At 45.2% G+C, this 16,398-nt stretch overlaps 1 protein-coding gene across 2 annotated transcripts in view; it reads right to left on the bottom strand.

Moving 5' to 3' along the window:
• Positions 1 to 15,845, bottom strand: part of PASK (PAS domain containing serine/threonine kinase) — a 33,055-nt gene extending 17,210 nt beyond the window's left edge. For both annotated transcript variants that reach the window (XR_002094207.2, XM_019499854.2), the window contains exons 1-9: positions 15,736 to 15,845; positions 14,420 to 14,628; positions 11,648 to 11,880; positions 10,031 to 10,198; positions 6,621 to 6,761; positions 5,862 to 5,996; positions 5,224 to 5,517; positions 4,669 to 4,822; positions 321 to 468 (exon numbers count right to left, since the gene is read on the bottom strand). Coding sequence is in view for 1 of the 2 variants with exons in the window: in XM_019499854.2 (XP_019355399.1) it covers positions 321 to 468; positions 4,669 to 4,822; positions 5,224 to 5,517; positions 5,862 to 5,996; positions 6,621 to 6,761; positions 10,031 to 10,198; positions 11,648 to 11,880; positions 14,420 to 14,591 (1,445 nt within the window). In the remaining variant the exon portion in view is untranslated. The remainder of the gene's footprint in view (positions 1 to 320; positions 469 to 4,668; positions 4,823 to 5,223; positions 5,518 to 5,861; positions 5,997 to 6,620; positions 6,762 to 10,030; positions 10,199 to 11,647; positions 11,881 to 14,419; positions 14,629 to 15,735) is intronic.
• Between the last annotated feature and the right edge of the window lie 553 nt (positions 15,846 to 16,398).

Here is a 16,398-nt window from a genome sequence, read left to right as displayed (position 1 = left end):
TCCTTACCTCTGTTCCTGGTTTAGTGTCTATTTCTCTCTCCTGGGCTGGAAGAAAGTGACCTTTGTGTGTCAGAGTTGGGAGTCTGATAACTGAATAGTCTTAGTGTGGGTAGGACTAAGTAAGAAATGAAATTAGGCAAAAGTCTTTACTTGCCTTTCAGATAGGGCCTGAGCTCTAGAAAACGAATGTTCATGCTCCATCTACTCACCCACTGAAGCTTTACAAATAATGGAAACCATTATTTTTTGCAATTGCTGCTAACTGGTTGGGGTTTGTTTGTTTTTTTTAGAAGAGTTGACAGTGTGTGTTTAATATCTACCCATTAAAAGTTGTGGATGCTACTGCATGGGATGAGACAGTAGATGCCAGGTGACTCCCACTCTGTAGCTGGGTCTCTGCCCTTGGAAAGAAGTCTTCTCCCTGACTTGCTGCTAGCTTTGGTTCCTCCTCTTGCAGCAGGACTGCATCTGTACCAGTAAGTTACAAAACAATCTTGATTTAGTCTTTAATCCATACTAAATTAAAAACCTAGGAGTTGCCCTGCTGTCTTTGTCCCATACTTGATAGGTTACTCAATGGACTTGACCACGGCAACAAAGCAGACCACAATTCTGCACACTCCCAGCATAGCAAAGTGCTCCCTTATCACCACAGATCCTGGTTTTCTCTGATAAAAAAAAAATCACAAATTCTCTGATAAAAACCCTAAAATCTGTTATTAAAATTAAAAGTCCCCTGCAGCCTCCCCCTAGCCCTGCTGGTGCCCCTCACTCGCCCCCAAAGCCATCCCAACCCTGCTGGTGCCTTTCATTGCCCCCACAACAGCCCCCCTGCCCTACTCGTGCCTCTTCCCCCACCCACAGCCCCTGCCCCCTGGCCCTGCTGGAGAGGGCCCCCAGCTGCCAGGGCTATAGGGCCAGGGACTATGGGGCTCCCTGCCCCCAACAGCAGGCAGGTGCAGCAGGAGCAGCACGGAACCGGCTCCCACACTGCTCCACCTGCTCAAGTAGGGGCGGAGCCAGCTCATGGCCCCTCCACCCCTGCTAGTGCCCCACAGCCATGACCTGCAACCCCCCAGCCCTGCCAGAAGAGCCCCCAACTCCCTGCAAGCCCCACTTACCTCAGGCTCCAGGAGCGAAGAGTGAAGCTGAACTGAGCTGAGCAGAGCTGTGGCTGATTGAGAGCCTCAGGCCCTACCCTTCCCCTTCTCCCTCTGGGCAGGGTGGGGGGTTTCCTGCCCTGTTTGCAAACAGCTCTTGTAGGCTGGAGCTCAACCAGCCTGCAAAGCTGTTTGCAAAAGCAGGGAATCCACGGGTTTCTCTGCTAAAAGGAGAAATTTGCATTTTCTCTGATAAAAAGGGGAAACCTGTGGTTTTCTGTTTTTCCGTGGGAAACGGAAAACCAGGATCCCTGCTTATCACATAAACAGTAGAGAAACAAATAAAGTGGGACTGCTATTTAAAACTAAAACATGAGCCACTGCTCAGAGGCCTAGGGAAATCCTAGGGCAAATACATGAGTTTTAATATTGGGGTAAGTTTGGAGTTTGAACTGGAGAAAAAAATTTCAAAGTTGCTCTTGTGATCACATACAGGAGAGCAAAGGGCACAGCTGGCAATCCAGCCATCTGACCGGTCAAATATTGTCAATTGACTGTATATTTTTGACTGGTCAAAGATTATAGCAATTTTATAAAAGCAAACTATATTTTTTGCAATTTTCTTGACAGAAATATTATTTTTTATTGTTTTTGACACATTTCTTAATGGAAAAGTTGTGCTTGTTCTGTGTCTTATTTGGAACAACTGACAATTTTTTACAATTTTTGACCAGTATTTAACTGGTCAGTTGACCAAACTTTATTTCACTGGTCAAACACCCAACCCTAGGAAAGGGTAAGCAGCTGAGAAAAGACACAGCAAGAGGGGAACTAGAACCCCATTATGGGGACATGAAGAGAGTGCAAGAGTGAAGAGGCAAGGTAAAGCAAACAAATTATAATATTACAGATAAACTATGCTGAATGCAGCTACAGAATAAAGACATAATGTGAATAAGCTAAGACTAAGTTCCATAACTGTTCCCCAAGAATCAACGTAGTAAAAGATAAATCAGTGCTTCAATGAGGAAGCATCTCTACACCTGAAGACTTTTTTTTTTTTTTTTTTTGAAGATGACTTGGTTCTAAGCACAAAAATCAAAAGGAATGCTCTATTCCTAGTGTCAGAACAGTATCGTAGAGCCAAAACCTAATGGAAAAGTGAAACATTTACTCAAGTCTTGATCTAGCTACCATTTGCTTCATGTATTTTATGATAGTCCATTACTCTCACCTCACTTCTCCAAACTCATGGCTTTAGAGCCAAGCTCTCTGGTGGCATGATTCCAGCACCTCCAGCGGAATCCCTCCTGAAGAGAAGTTAGCCTTAATGTTCAGCTGCCAGAAAGTGTCTTGGCACAGACTCATGCTACAATAGGAAGCTCTATCTTTTGCAATATAAGAAATCCAAATCCTTTCTTGAATTATTACAAAGGAATGCTAATCAAGATGGATTTTCTTGTAGGAAAGAGCCTTCTGAAACAGTTTGAGTTTAAGACTTATCTAGCCTACTTTCCAAGTTACTGCTGATCTCTACAAGATGCGCACATACATGAAGTTGGGTTTTCCTCAAGAACTGAATTATGCTCAAATTTTCCTTAAAATACATTCCAGGCCCAGCATGGAAGAAACCCACCCAACAGGAGAACACTGAAAAGTGTTGAGCTTAAGCCAGGAGTTATAATTGAAGCCTTCATAAAACCTTATCCAAAATTCTATCAAACAAATGCTAACCTAAACAGTGCTAATTTACAATTTGAATCTACTGTACTGATAGAACCTATACGGATTGGAAGCCATGGATTTGATTCCAAAAGGAAACCCATGAATTATGTCGTTAACAGATGCTGACAGTACTATTTAAATACTGATCCTCACCCACACCTGAAGACTTGATGCCAGAGACCAACTATTAAGACAGGAAAAGTTCAAAATAAGATGATAAACAAAAAACACTGTGCTGGATGGCAAGACACACCACTGAAAAGTACATGGTCTTATTTGAACTGGGTACTTTTAGGAAGGTATTTTATAGAAGGGTTGTGGTAAGCAATGACCTGGTAACTAAAGCCAGCCACAGTTTTTTAGTTCAATATGGCTCCCTCAAAATAAAGCATCCAGCATTCCAAGCTTATAAGAGTTTGTTAAAAGGAGAAAAAAAAAGTGATAAGCAAGATACCTCCAGTGCCAGCAGGTCTGTGTTTGTTCGAAGGACTATCTGAGCGTACTGAACACAAATTTCTGAAACAGTTTTCAGAAATACAAGCGAATCTTTCTATCTGGGCATGATCTCAGTAGAGACTGCCATTGCCCATCTATTTCCCAGAAGCACAGAAGAAGCTCAATTCTCCAGATACTGCACCAGAACAAACACATGAAAAAGCAACGAACTAAAAAACTGCTGGGCAGCAGCTTACAATTACTTTAAATGGTTATGTTAAGGACCAAAACTAACCATCCAAAATATCTTTTGCTAAATCAAGATGTTAACAGCAACAGTGAACAAATGGAGTAGATCTCACAGGAGTGCAGTAAGTTCTTTGTTCTTCCCTGGCTTTCAAATCAGAGCAGTGATCCCCAAGGTGGGAACCTGCTATCAATTGCCAGTTATCTTGTCACATTTAAAGTACTTTGATCTATAGTTTTCTTGTAGCTTGGTTTAACAACTGGAAACTTTTTATAATGTCATGCTGGAAGGTTTTGGAAGCAATCAGCAAGTGTACCTTGGCTCTGTAGTAATAACAGATCTCTGCTAAGTATGTTAGTCATCCTTCACTCTGGATGAAGAGAAGTAAAATTAATTTCCTTTTTGGCATAAGAGAGTTGAAATAGAAAGCCACTGCTGACATCACTATCCATACAGGAATACTAAGCAAGTACTCACTCTGAGAGAATTAAGAGTGAACCAAAATCCAAAGGCTGGTACATTGTTTAAAAGATGGCTGTGCTTTTCAGAGTGAGAAAAGCAAGAAAAAGGAAGATAGTAGTAGCAAGACTCTATTAAATACCTGAGAAAGAAAGAGAGTGTACACAGTCCTTCCAGGCAGTGTTGTCTGAAAAGGTAGGCATGGAAACTGAGCAAAGAACTGCCTCCTTTGGTTCCTCCTGTGGTCAGAGCATTAACACTTTAGTTACATTCTTTCTAAATACATAGTATTAGACCAAAAAAACCCAAAAACTCAACCTCTGTGTACAAAAACAACCCAGCAACATAGGCTACTGAATGTTGGCTACTCAATTAAAACTAAGGTACAAAATATTAGGGATTTTAAAAATGTTAAATACCATAGGTATGCAGAACTCTACCGTAATGCTGTGTTTGAAAGATCTGAGACATTGAAAAAGGTGCTATATAAATTCAAAGTATTACTTATTTATGGTGTAGTCATTTTTGAGTTGACAGGTTCTTTGTTTCTTGTCATTAGGAATGCAGAGGAAGTACAAATTTCCAACTACGTTGTTACTGATTATTTCAAAAGTATACTTTCAGCTAGATAGAAATCTACACCTTTCACAGAAGAGATGACCATTTTCTGAGACACACCACTTGCCTTTCTAGTAATTTTACCTTCATTGCTGTCTGCTGGACAGTCTCCTTTAATATCTCCAGAGATACTTCCATTTTCTGTCTCTGTGCAGTCATCAAGAGAGGGCAGGGGCAGATGGTGGTCATCAGGTTTCCCCATGTTGTTATAGAAACCAGGGATCAGGAATGTGATGTTCTAAAATACAAAATCCAACATTCTGAGCTTAGACTGCCTGTTTGCTAGAGGAGAGCTGGTACCCATGACTGGGTGCAGGGAAGGGGAAGAAGGAACAAGGTGAAGAAAGCAACCCAACCTCATCTTTGTGGAAGGTCAGACAAACATTAACCACATCAACAACTGTGAACAAGAAAATGCAGTCTGCAGTATCCAAAATTCCTTCCATCAGAGGGCTGAGATTTTATGACAAATTAACTTGGGCATGTTCCACCCTAAGTTCTTACTGAACAAGGGGAACTAATTATTTTGCTGACAGACAGACTCAACATCAAAGAGACTTTACAACTTTGATAGACTTTCTGATGTACACCAATCATTTGAGGATGGGGAGGTAGAGAAGTTTAAAATTAGAGCCTCACCTTTCCCAGCAGCTCTTTTTTCTCATAACCAAACAGCATTAAAGCAAAACTGCTGTTGATGCCATGGATGGTGCCATCTGGTTGGAGCAGGATAAGCCCACTGATGGTGGTGAAAACCCAGACTGTAGCACAGTAAGAATAGTCCTTGGAAGGTCCTGTGTTGCCCTCTTGTAGGACTCCATCCTTTAGCTCTGGGGCTTTGTCCTCATCAGGAAAGGTAGCTTTCAGCTTTAAACTGAGGGGAAACGTTGTGCCCTCTCTGGCTCGGCCTACAGACCTCTGGATCTTGAGATTCTAGAGATACACATATACATATAGCAGTTCAAACTATGCACACAAAGGCATTTGAGAGAAAAGGACTAAACCCAATGTCCCCCACACTCTTTTTTTACCAAAAGACCCTAAAATGAAGGTCAGGGGCCTTAGTTCAATTCCTAACTAGGAAATGCCTGAACAATAGCCAAAACTCCCATCTGAAGTGGCTGCAAACCTATTATCAAGTGATAAATCTGTCATCAAAGGCTGCATTTGTTTCACAACTGGTAAAACCAAATCAAAGTAAATCCAAAGAGAAGTGGAGGATCTAAGTCACCAGTGTGAAGAATAGGACATAGCTTTGCTGTTAGCCTGTACTGTACCTTTGGAATTTTCTTGCCAGGAGGAGGGATTTGCACAGAGGGAATCAGATCTGTAATGTAGAGCCCAACTACTTCTTCCAATGATGTGTAACCATGGAGATGAGTAAAAAGAAGGTCACATGATGTAATCTCTCCCTTAGGAAGAAAGTGCATATGCATATTGTAATTGTAATGTTTTAACCACAGTCAACCCTGTTCCCAGAAAGCAGTTTCTGATGCTATCAATGCTTATAAAAAGTGCCTATAGAGACAGAAAGCCAAAGACAGCCCTGGAGTCGGTATACAGATGTGGCATGAAGAAAGGCCATTGTCATGCACAGAATCCATTGCCTGCACCTCAAATCCTCATGTGGTAAGTTGGGGGGGGGGGGGGGGCGGCGCAGCGGCGCACAGGCCGCACCAGGGAGGGTGAAGAGTGAGATTCCTTCTATAATTTTCCCCAGCAAAATCACCCAAGAGGTTCAGGATATTTGTTAAATCCTTTGCAGTACTCTAACTATTCTAGCCCAAGACATCCTTTAAGAAGAAGTTGCACATTCCAACATGTTTAGCTTAGAATGTCAAGAATGAGATGAATTGGTAAAGTTATGTGGGAGAAACCTGCACAGGGTCTACTCATACTATCCAGCTCCAGCCAGTGCTACACCCAACTTTTGGGTCAGGACTACCTAGCTGTTTACTGAAGCTTTTAAGACCTTATCACTTGCTCTTGTGCCAAATTGCCATCTCATTTTGTGACTAACAGACCAGAACACTCACATTGCTTCTGAAGAAAACAGAGGCAGAGAGTCTTTCCACTGGTTCCAGCACAACCATGCAGCATTGATTATCCTTGCTTCTCATTCTTCTCATCCAAACTGAGACAGGGATCTTTTCATTCCTACAGTCTATAACATCCACCTAGAAACAACAGGACCAGCATTGGATGCAGCATAACTCCATGCCTCGCCCTTACCTGTCAGCTTTCAGATATGAATTTTGATTTATGACCTCTGCCCCTCCCAGTGTTTTAAAAATACTTTTTGTTGGACATCTAATGTTTCTGAACTGGGCAAAGTCAAAAAGTCTCATTTCTTGTTGGCAAATCCCCTTGCATTCATTAAAAATAGAATAGTTAAATGAGAACCTCTCATTGTATTAGAAGGACTTTTATAAATAGTTCTGGCCAGGATCACAAGAATGCAAAGCTGAATCATTGAATCATAGATGAACTAGGAGTGAGACAAATGCAACAGTCTTGAAGCAACAGTGCTCCCAAACTTATTGTAGGGCACTGAAACCTGAAAGTGCCAAAGCAAGCTCTCTCTTTGGGTGTACCTACAATGTGAACAAAGCACAGGAAACTGAGGCAGTCTTGCTAACGTTTCCCTCCCTTCCCCACTTACTCATCCTTGGGGCCTGGAAAAATTAAGTTATTTTCTAAGTTACACCAGAAACCTGAGCCAGTACATAAAAGCCCAGGATCATAAGAGACCAAAGCAACTCCTTTATATATCCTATTCCTAAACTGCAGTCTGCAACCAAGAATTTGCCCAATGCATGTGTACCAGCCCATTTCCCAACTTTCCTTTTACTGTATAAACATGCATGAAGGCACTATAGATCTATACATCTCTCTCCAACGTTACAGCTCTGTTGAATTCTCCCTTGACACCCCCGCTCTTCTCATTCTCCCAACAAAAATCCTGTTTAGGTTTTCCAAATCTGAAAAGAGTGTGTAACATTAAGACTTCTTAATGCTTAAATCAATCAAACAGCTTTGACTTCTAAACTTCATATGTGGCATCCGCAATTAACACAAAACCTCATAAAGAAACAGTACCTTTGCTTTGCTGGAAAAAAATATAGCATTAACATATAGGGGGCTGGCTGTATACAGCCTGTTATTTCCTTCAACCTCAGCTGAAAAGTTTCCTGGAATGTCATTAATAAGAGTGTCATTCCACTTAAAGTCCCATCTAGCAAAATGTATGAGAGGTTACCTTGTGAGGGTCATAGGCAGTTGCCAAATCCAGAACAACTACCAGACCTTTGAAACAAGACAAGTCAATGGTATTAGTGCAGATTCCACCTTTAAGAGGTAGCTGTATAGTTTTCAGCAGCAAAAATGCTACTTTCATGTTTTGCTGACATAGAAGGTTCTTCCTGAACAAGAGAATTCTTTCCTCTGTTATCTGTACCATCCACGCCAGGCCATTTACTGTTTTACATTCCCTTGAAAGAATGAGTGTATACATTATGCCATGACTCCATAACAGCGAGCCTATAAAGTACTTGAAATTGCAGCGGTTTAGAGTTAGTATCTCTGACGGATGTTTAATTTTTGTCCAGGGCCTGGTCTAATCAAACCTTAACTTTTCTTCCCAAATTTGTTGCAAGGCAGAGGAAGCTAAAGCTCTGAAGTGCTACAAATCTCTTCAGATAAAAAAAACGCCAGCAGGGAAAAATAGATAGAAGTTCATCTTTCTTCAGAGCAGGGCTGTTCAATTCGCAGCTCCTGGACTCCTTGTGACCCACAAAGTCTTAAGCTGCAGCCCCCGGGCTCCTGCCCAATGACCCCTCTCCCTACCGCTCCAGCTGCAACAGCCGCCAGTCTTCAAGGTCCTCCTCCCTTCTTCAGCTTCTGCTGCCTGCCCCCACCCCAAGGGGTGGGACAGGGCAGTGAGTGCAGCACTGCTGGGAAAGCTGAGAGTGAGCCTGGGACCACACAGGTGCATGGTGCAGCAGTGATCAGGCGGAATGCCTGTGTGGACATGAAGTACAGTGAGGGATGGGTACAGATGCATAGTGCAGCAGTGATTGGGGGCAGGGGGTCGGAAGGAGAGCTCCCACACACTGCAGCAGTGAGAGGGGCTCCTGCATGGTACAGCAGTGAGAGAGGCACATCCACAGGGACAGCCACGACCCACTGGCATGTAGCCCCTGCTAGTAAGGCCCATGGGGCATTCAGCCCCCAGGTGCTTAGTACAGTAAAAGTTCTGTTAACCAGCATCTTATAAGCCGGCACGCTCAATTCACCGGCATGCCGGCTGGTAAGATAAAGTGAAACCAGAAGTGCCCACCGTGGCATTTCTGGTTTCTCCAAGCCCCCATGGCCTGGGGCAAAGCAGCCTGCGCTGCCAAGCCCCCGCAGCCCGGGGGACCTAAACAAGCTATGTGGGGCCCACCTCCCTGTCCCGCGGGGCCCATGGGAGGGGTGGCGGCCCAGGCCGCTCAATTAACCAGCATATTTTGTTATCCAGCATCCCCCATTCCCGAGGGATGCCAGATAACAGAGCTTTCACTGTAGTTGGACAGCCCTATCTCTGTTTTCACACAAGCGCAGCTGACAATACCAGGAACAAGTCTTTTGGGGCATTTTTTTCTTAAATAGCAAGTTATACCTCCTTGGAACTATATTTCCTTGCAGGCAAAATATCAACTCTTCTTTTACTTTCATAGAAGTGTTCAGTCATGGATCTTTTATAGTATTGACCAGATTTGACAACCTTATAATTCATGGAATGCCATTTAAAAGAATGGTAGTGTTAGAGTGATGTTATAGTCATGACGGTCTAGGAATTATGCACAAGGCAAGGATTTCCTAGGGTGATATATTTCATAAGACCAACTAAATAGTAGGGACAGTTAGATAAGTATTCTTGCCTAACTTTGAATATCTTGGATTTGAAAGCTTCTCTACCTCTATCCCAACTATGTAGTTGGTCCAATAAAAGATATCACCCTAAGAAATCTTTGCATCTCACATAATTCCTGGACCATCATGGCTACAAAAGAATGGAATTTTTTCTTTAAAGATAGTTAAGAAGACAGGTCCTGGGGAATCTTGCTTTAGCAAAAAAAATGGTTTCATGTTAAGCAATTTGCATTCATTCTTTACCTAACATCCATTATGAATTCACATGGTCACAGTCATCCTTACTGTACATATCAGTACAAGGAAGAGTCTTGCAGGTGCCTCCCAAGAAACATGTATACATTATTCAAACCCATATAAGCAAGAAGTCAGTCAAAGTTAAAAAAAACAAGCCCTCTTCTTCACTGTCACAAGTATTAAGGGAATCGAATATAACCCAGAAAGATGTATCAAAGTATACTGAAGATTTCAATTGGAATAACTGTATAAGTATACTTATGTACAGGAATATCTGTTTGAGCATCTCACATACCACTGTCCCAGAAACCCGAGCTGCACATCCATCAGCCTCCAAGTACTCCTCTCCCAGGGTCTCTACTACACCCTTAGATTTTGATATCAAGTGGGACAACCTCTGGCCAATCAGCTCATGACTACTATACCCAAGGAGCTTGCAGGCTTTGTCATTGGCAACCCGAATCTAAAAAAGAAGAAAAATAGTCAGGAGTCTGTCTGTAATTCTTCTACTGGGTTGTTGCTTTAGTAGCTCATGAATTTCAACTGCCATTGAGAGGGGAAGTAACCTTATAAGTCCTCTTCTTTATGAATCCTGTTACATGTTTTATTTCCTTACTTCATAGTATTCCTAGAATTTTTATATCTACCTAAATCTGCTCTCTGATGAGGAACAGAGACATTCCTCTCATTAGCCTTTGTCTTTACTTATATATTACATACACCCCTATGCTGCTTGTCTTGTTGAAATAAGTATATTGAGTGGAATAAAGCTATAAAGTAAGGATTATAAGCAAAACCTGAGTAGAACTATAGTTTCAGAAATCTAAAAGCAGCAGAAGTGCCTTAATACCATCCAATACTTTCACTTCACGTCTTCTAAAGTCCAATTAGCTAACTCTTTTAACTGAACAGCAATTACTTGAAATGAATCAGAGCAATAAAGTAGTAGGTCATGTTAGCATAGAGAAAGGATCCTTCTTTACAAGCTGTATCAAGCCACACTTCACTCTTCAGTTCAGCTTCCATCTACTTCAGTTGTGAATTCTGACTTGGTAGTTTTAAATAAGTAATTATCTATGGCATAAGATGGGCTGACCCAGACCCAAAAAGGTACAATAGCGACACAATCCCTGTACTTCTTACAGCTAATTTACAGATCTAAATAGAGGATTAAATATTGGGCCTCCATCTTTCTGTTTGGGGAAAGCCTGAACTGTCAGTCATTGATATGCACTACAGTAAAATTAAAGTTGCATAGCATTAATACATTTAAAACAAACAAACAAACAAACAACCTTTTAAGAATAAAACTTTTCTTAACAATTGTTGTTACTCCTCCCTATCCTACTCGGGAAACGTTTAAGATACTTGTTGTTTGCTTTTTGTCTTTTATATTCAGAGCAGTCCCTGGGGGGGGCGCGAATTGGGGCGACTGCCCCAGGCCCTGCGCTTTGGGGGGGCCCCCAGAGCCAGGCGGAGAGGCCACAGCGACTCCACACTGCCACTATGTTCACATCTGGCTGCTTGGCATTCCCCTCCTGCCCCTCCACTGCTAAATCTGGTGCCTCCGGCCACTTGGCACCACCTCCTGATCACCGCTGAATCTGCCACTGGCTTCCTCACGTCCAGGGGTGGGGCCCCGCACAGGCTGATTTGCCCTGTGTCCCGCACCCTGCTCAGGTCATCTCTGTGTATATTTCACCAATTATAGAAAACAGTTGAGATCAATGGATAGTTAGTGGTTGTAGGATGATAATCTCAAGAATTTAAATAAAAGAATGACCTCAAGTTCCCTTAGCAGTACAAGTAAAAATAATACAAGTTTTGAGTCTATATAACACAACACTATATGGCATAACATAATTATACAAAGTTTATTTTTAAGTTAGTACTAATAGATACAAATAGGTACCTCTGTTGTTCTGATATCCACAGTGAATATAGCTTTGTTTGGGTTGCGTACAGCAGTCAGGAAGGACTGGGCAGACTCCTCTACGGTCAGGGCATTCAAGAAGGAATAAGAAGTGCTACTAAATGAACTGGACAGGGAGTCTGATTCCAGTTGAACCCAAGAGTTACTAAGTTTGCTGGTACTAATGTTGTGAGCAGCCAGTGAAGACAAACAATAAGAACTCCACCCATTCCCTATGACAAGGAAAGAGAATCAGCTACAGAAATCTGCAAATGGAGCATTTACATGAGAGAGAATGTTCAGAGAAAGATTAAGCATCAGCTGAAACAATTTTCAAATAGTTAAACATCAAAACATAAATTTTGAGGCTAAGGAAGGATCTTAAACTATTCATAATTACATTAATAATAATGAAAACACTGCTAACTCATACAATTGCTTGGATTGGATGTAGTAAGTATTCCAGTGGCTATAACCCAAAGACTGAAAAAATTGTGCTTTTGCATGATAACCAGTAACATAATTCTGCTTGCCTTTAGCCCAAACCAAGTGAAATGCAAAAAAAATTCTGTTGTTTTAATAATCTAAACTGCAGTTATTTTAAATATTTGTTTAGTCAGAAGTCAGTTAATTAACTGTTCATAACTAAAGCAGATCTGTGATTGAAATGCTACCCTAGTCCTCAGTTCTCATAACTATGTGAATGTGCACATCTTGTCAACCAACTGTGCCAAAAGTCTTGGCAGCACTGCCTGTAAACTGTGGTACTTCAGGAAGTGGCAGAGCATCAACCATGAAGCCTCACCATTTCACTCCTGAAAAAAAGAAGCAGCTTTCAGGAACAGGCAGCATTGCAAAGAGGTCACAATTGGAGCAGTCTGATGGTATCTATACCAGTTATGCCCAAACTTTTCATCCCACAGGCCAGATGGGCAGTACTAAATCAATCTGTGGGTCAGACCCAGATGATGGACCTAATCTGGAGCATGGGGCAGAAGGGGCCCTGCCCCAATTCTGCTGAGCAGCAATGGCTCAGCCCCATCCCAGCAGGGTAGGCAGGAATGGCCGGGCCCCATTTCAGCTGCAGAGGGGAAGGCAGCCCAAGCTGATCCAGGCATATAGGGACATGGATGGGCAGTAGGCCTGTATGAAGTGGCTAGTATTCACTTCTGATTCAGCCGATTTGGGGGACAGTAATTTGATTCAGTGATTCAAATCACTGTCCTGAATTGATTCGGACAAATCTGATTTGGAGATTCGGCTGCTGTCAAATCAACGGAATTTCTGAGTCACACAGGCCCCATCCCCTGCCCACTCTCCCAGCCCCGGCTCTTTGAAAAATAAAAGCCCCCACTCACTGGTTCCTGCCCAGCGAGGGGTGATCCCCGCTGCCCACCACTGCCCTTTGCCACATAGTGGGACTCTGCAATGAGCCCCTGGACCCGCGACTGCTCTCCCAGCCCTGCTATGGCTGCCCTGCCTGCCCCAGCTACCGGCCCTTTAAAAAAAAAAAAAAAAAAGCTCCATATACTCACCAGCTCCTGCCCAGCTGGGGGTTGACCCCTGCCGCCCTGCGCTGCATGGGGGGGATTTTCCATGAGCCCCCAGAAGCCCCAAGGCTGCTGCAGCAGCTAGTAAGTCCAGAGTTTTGGGGTTTTTTTAAAGGGCCAGGAGCTGGGGTGGACCAAGGGGTGGGGGGGGGGAGCTTGTGGCAGAGCTCCCCCATGCAGCAAGGGGCAGTGGGGGGCAGCAGGGATTCCCCCCTTGCTTGGCAGCAGCGGGTAACTAGAGGCTTTTTTTAAAGAGCCAGGAGCTGGGGCCGGGCAGGGCAGCCACTGGGGTGGCTGGGAGAGCAGGTGGGGGTTGGGGGGCGCTCTGAGGGACTGGGAAGCAGGCAGGGAATGTGGCCTGGCACGGGTCCCCCCATGGTCCCCTCCCCCTCCTCCAGCCTTCCCTCCCTCGCCGCCTACTTATCAGCATGGAGTCAGGGTCCAGCTCCCTGCTGCAGCCAGCTGGGACTGCCCAAATCACCAAAGCTCTCCGAATCTTTTCTGAATCAATTCAGAGAGCTTCAAATTGATTTGGACCTTTTAATTTGTCCCAATTCGATTTGGATTCAGAGATTCATCCACCGAATCGGACCGAATCTCCTCTGAACCGAATCAGCACCCAAAGCTTTGCACAGCCCTAATGGGCAGCCCAGGTCCATCTGCCCCATGCTGCATGGGGTGGGGGGGCAACCTGGCCCTGATCCAGCCACATGGGGGAGAGCGATAGAACAACCAGCCAGGGCCCAATCTAACTGTGGAGTGCAAGGCCAGCCTGGGCCCCATCCAGCCACATGGCAAGAGCCTGAGCCAGGCCTGATTGACTGCGTGGGGCTCAGTATTTTGGCAGTACGGGTGCAGTGGCAGTATTAATTGACACTGCTCCCTGCAACTAAATTTTCTGACTTGTGGGGAGCCATAGCTCCGAGAGATAGATTTGGCTTACAGGCCAGGGGTTGAGGACCCCTGATCTACACAGTTATACTGTCTGTGACTAGTATGTAACAGACACACCCAGCCCATGAATACATTCCAAGTTCAATTCCCTCCCTTCTCAATTCCCCTAGTACCAACATAATCTTCTCCCCTTTCTTCCCTCCCCCTGCCAGTTACTTCATTAATTCTGTCATTTCTGATATATAAGGCAAACCTTACAGACATTTAAAAGCATGCACATCTCTTCAGTTAACAAGTTCACATTGACAGAATACTGTGGGATAATCACCAGACAAAGATGGTTTACTCCGGCAAAGTTTAGAAAGCCGGCTTTTCCTGCTCTTGTTGGTCCAAGGATAGGATTTGCTCAGCTCATCAGAGTCATTTAGTCCTCGGAGGGATAACCCCGGTGAGGAACATGCTAGCCCCTGTTCACCACAGCTGTGTTCCATGGCTGCCATATTCAAACTGTCACGTCACCCTTGGGATCCACCATCTCTGAAGGAAATACAGAAGAGTTCAGTCAGATTTACAAGTTGTAATCCAAAGCATAAGGGCACCTTGTCAGTGTGCCTCAGATCTAGCCACAATGAGGAGTGAGACAAGGCCTTGGGTAACGTTTTCTGAAGCTTTTTATCATTTATGTCCAGTTTTCAAAAGGCCCCGGGGTGTCTAAATGACCTCACTTAGGACCATTTTACCCACAAACACCACGAGGCAAATAAAACACCACCACCACCAGGGCACCCCTTAGGAAGACTAGGACCAACAGTCACAAACTCTTGGAAGACCATTTTAGGCTGGACATAAGGAAAAACTTCTTTACTGTCTGAGTCCCCAGGGCCTGGAATAGACTCCCCAAAGAGGTGCAGGCACCTACTCTGGATTCCTTTAAGAAACACTTGGAGGCCTATCCTGCTGGGATCACATGACCCCAGCTGACTGCCTGCTCGCCCTTTGGGCAGAGGGCTGGATCCGATGATCTTGTGAGGTCCCTTCCAGCCCTGATGTCTATGAATCTATGAAGGCCAAGTTTTTCCATGGCTGTATGAGCCTTTGATCTCTGTTCTTAACGCCCACCTGGCTTTTCCAAGTTACTTCTGAAGAAGGAATGTGCCCTCAGCCAGCCCCGCTTCTCATTGCTAGGGTCATTTTCAAACACAGAAAAAGGCTGTACTAGTGACAGGCTCTTCCTTAAGCCTAACCTTCACTAGATGTCTCCGATGAGCTACATGGGAATTCCTAGGGACACAAAGTAAAAGTGTCCTACAACAGAGGGGGACACAAGGTAGCCCCACACCCTAGGTGCCACTCCACCCCCTTCCCCTGCCTCACGGGCTGCTGTTCTTGCCTTGCGCTCCCTGCCTGCGCAGCTGCCCCCAGCGGGATGGGCAGCTCTGCCCTGCCCTCGTCTCCCTGCCTGTTATCAGGGCGGCGCTGTCTTCTGCTCCCTGACCCATCCGCTGCTCTGCCGTCCGCTCCCTGCCCCGTCCGCCCCCTCGCAGGGACCCGCGAGCCGTCTTGCGCCAGTTACGGCCTCACCAACCCGGCGCCGCCGCTCCCCCGACCCCCCCAAGCCGCAAGAGGCCGGGAGCAACTCCGTACCCTGCAGCCCAGAGACACGGGGCTGAGCAAGGCGTCTCAGTGGCACGAACCAGCGGCGGCGGCGCCGACTCCCTCAGTCCGGGCAGCAACGCTTGCCGCGCCGGGAAAGGGGCGGGCCGCGCTCACCTCTCCGTCCAATCCGGAGGGCGGAACCCGAGGGGACGGTTGGGATTGACAGCCATAGCAGCCAATTGGCCTCCGGGGCGCGCGGCCCAAACGGCTTCTCCATGGGCCAAATCCCCGCGCGCGGGGTTGCTAGGGACGCGGTCGCCTCTGCCTACGGGGCGCGGGAGGGGGCAAAATGGTCCAGCGGGGTTTAGGAGCGCTCTTCCTGCGTGCGACGCTCTGTGTATGGTGCTGTGCGTGTGACTGGGTTGTGTTAGGGGCAGTCAGAACAGAGCTTGCTGCGGAGTCTTACCCCATTCCCTTGGACTCGCTAGGCGGAGCCCTTGCTGAGTCCCTCAGCGGGGTAGCTGCTTTGTTTCCCTCCTGCCCCTTCATTTTTTCGACCACTGCTTTCTAGTAGAAAACTCCATGTCCCGCATGCCCTTCATCATGAAGCACCGGAGGAAGTCAGCCCCTGCTTGGGGAAGCTCATGCGAGGGGCAAGGACGTGTTAAGGTGGTATCTTGTACTGAGCCAACTCTGGAGCTAGGTTCAAGT

Source organism: Alligator mississippiensis, chromosome 7 (genome assembly GCF_030867095.1).
Source record: "Alligator mississippiensis isolate rAllMis1 chromosome 7, rAllMis1, whole genome shotgun sequence".
NCBI lineage: Eukaryota > Metazoa > Chordata > Crocodylia > Alligatoridae > Alligator > Alligator mississippiensis.
The sequence above is the reverse complement of the archived record's forward strand: the minus strand, read 5'-3'. Positions and strand labels throughout refer to the sequence as shown.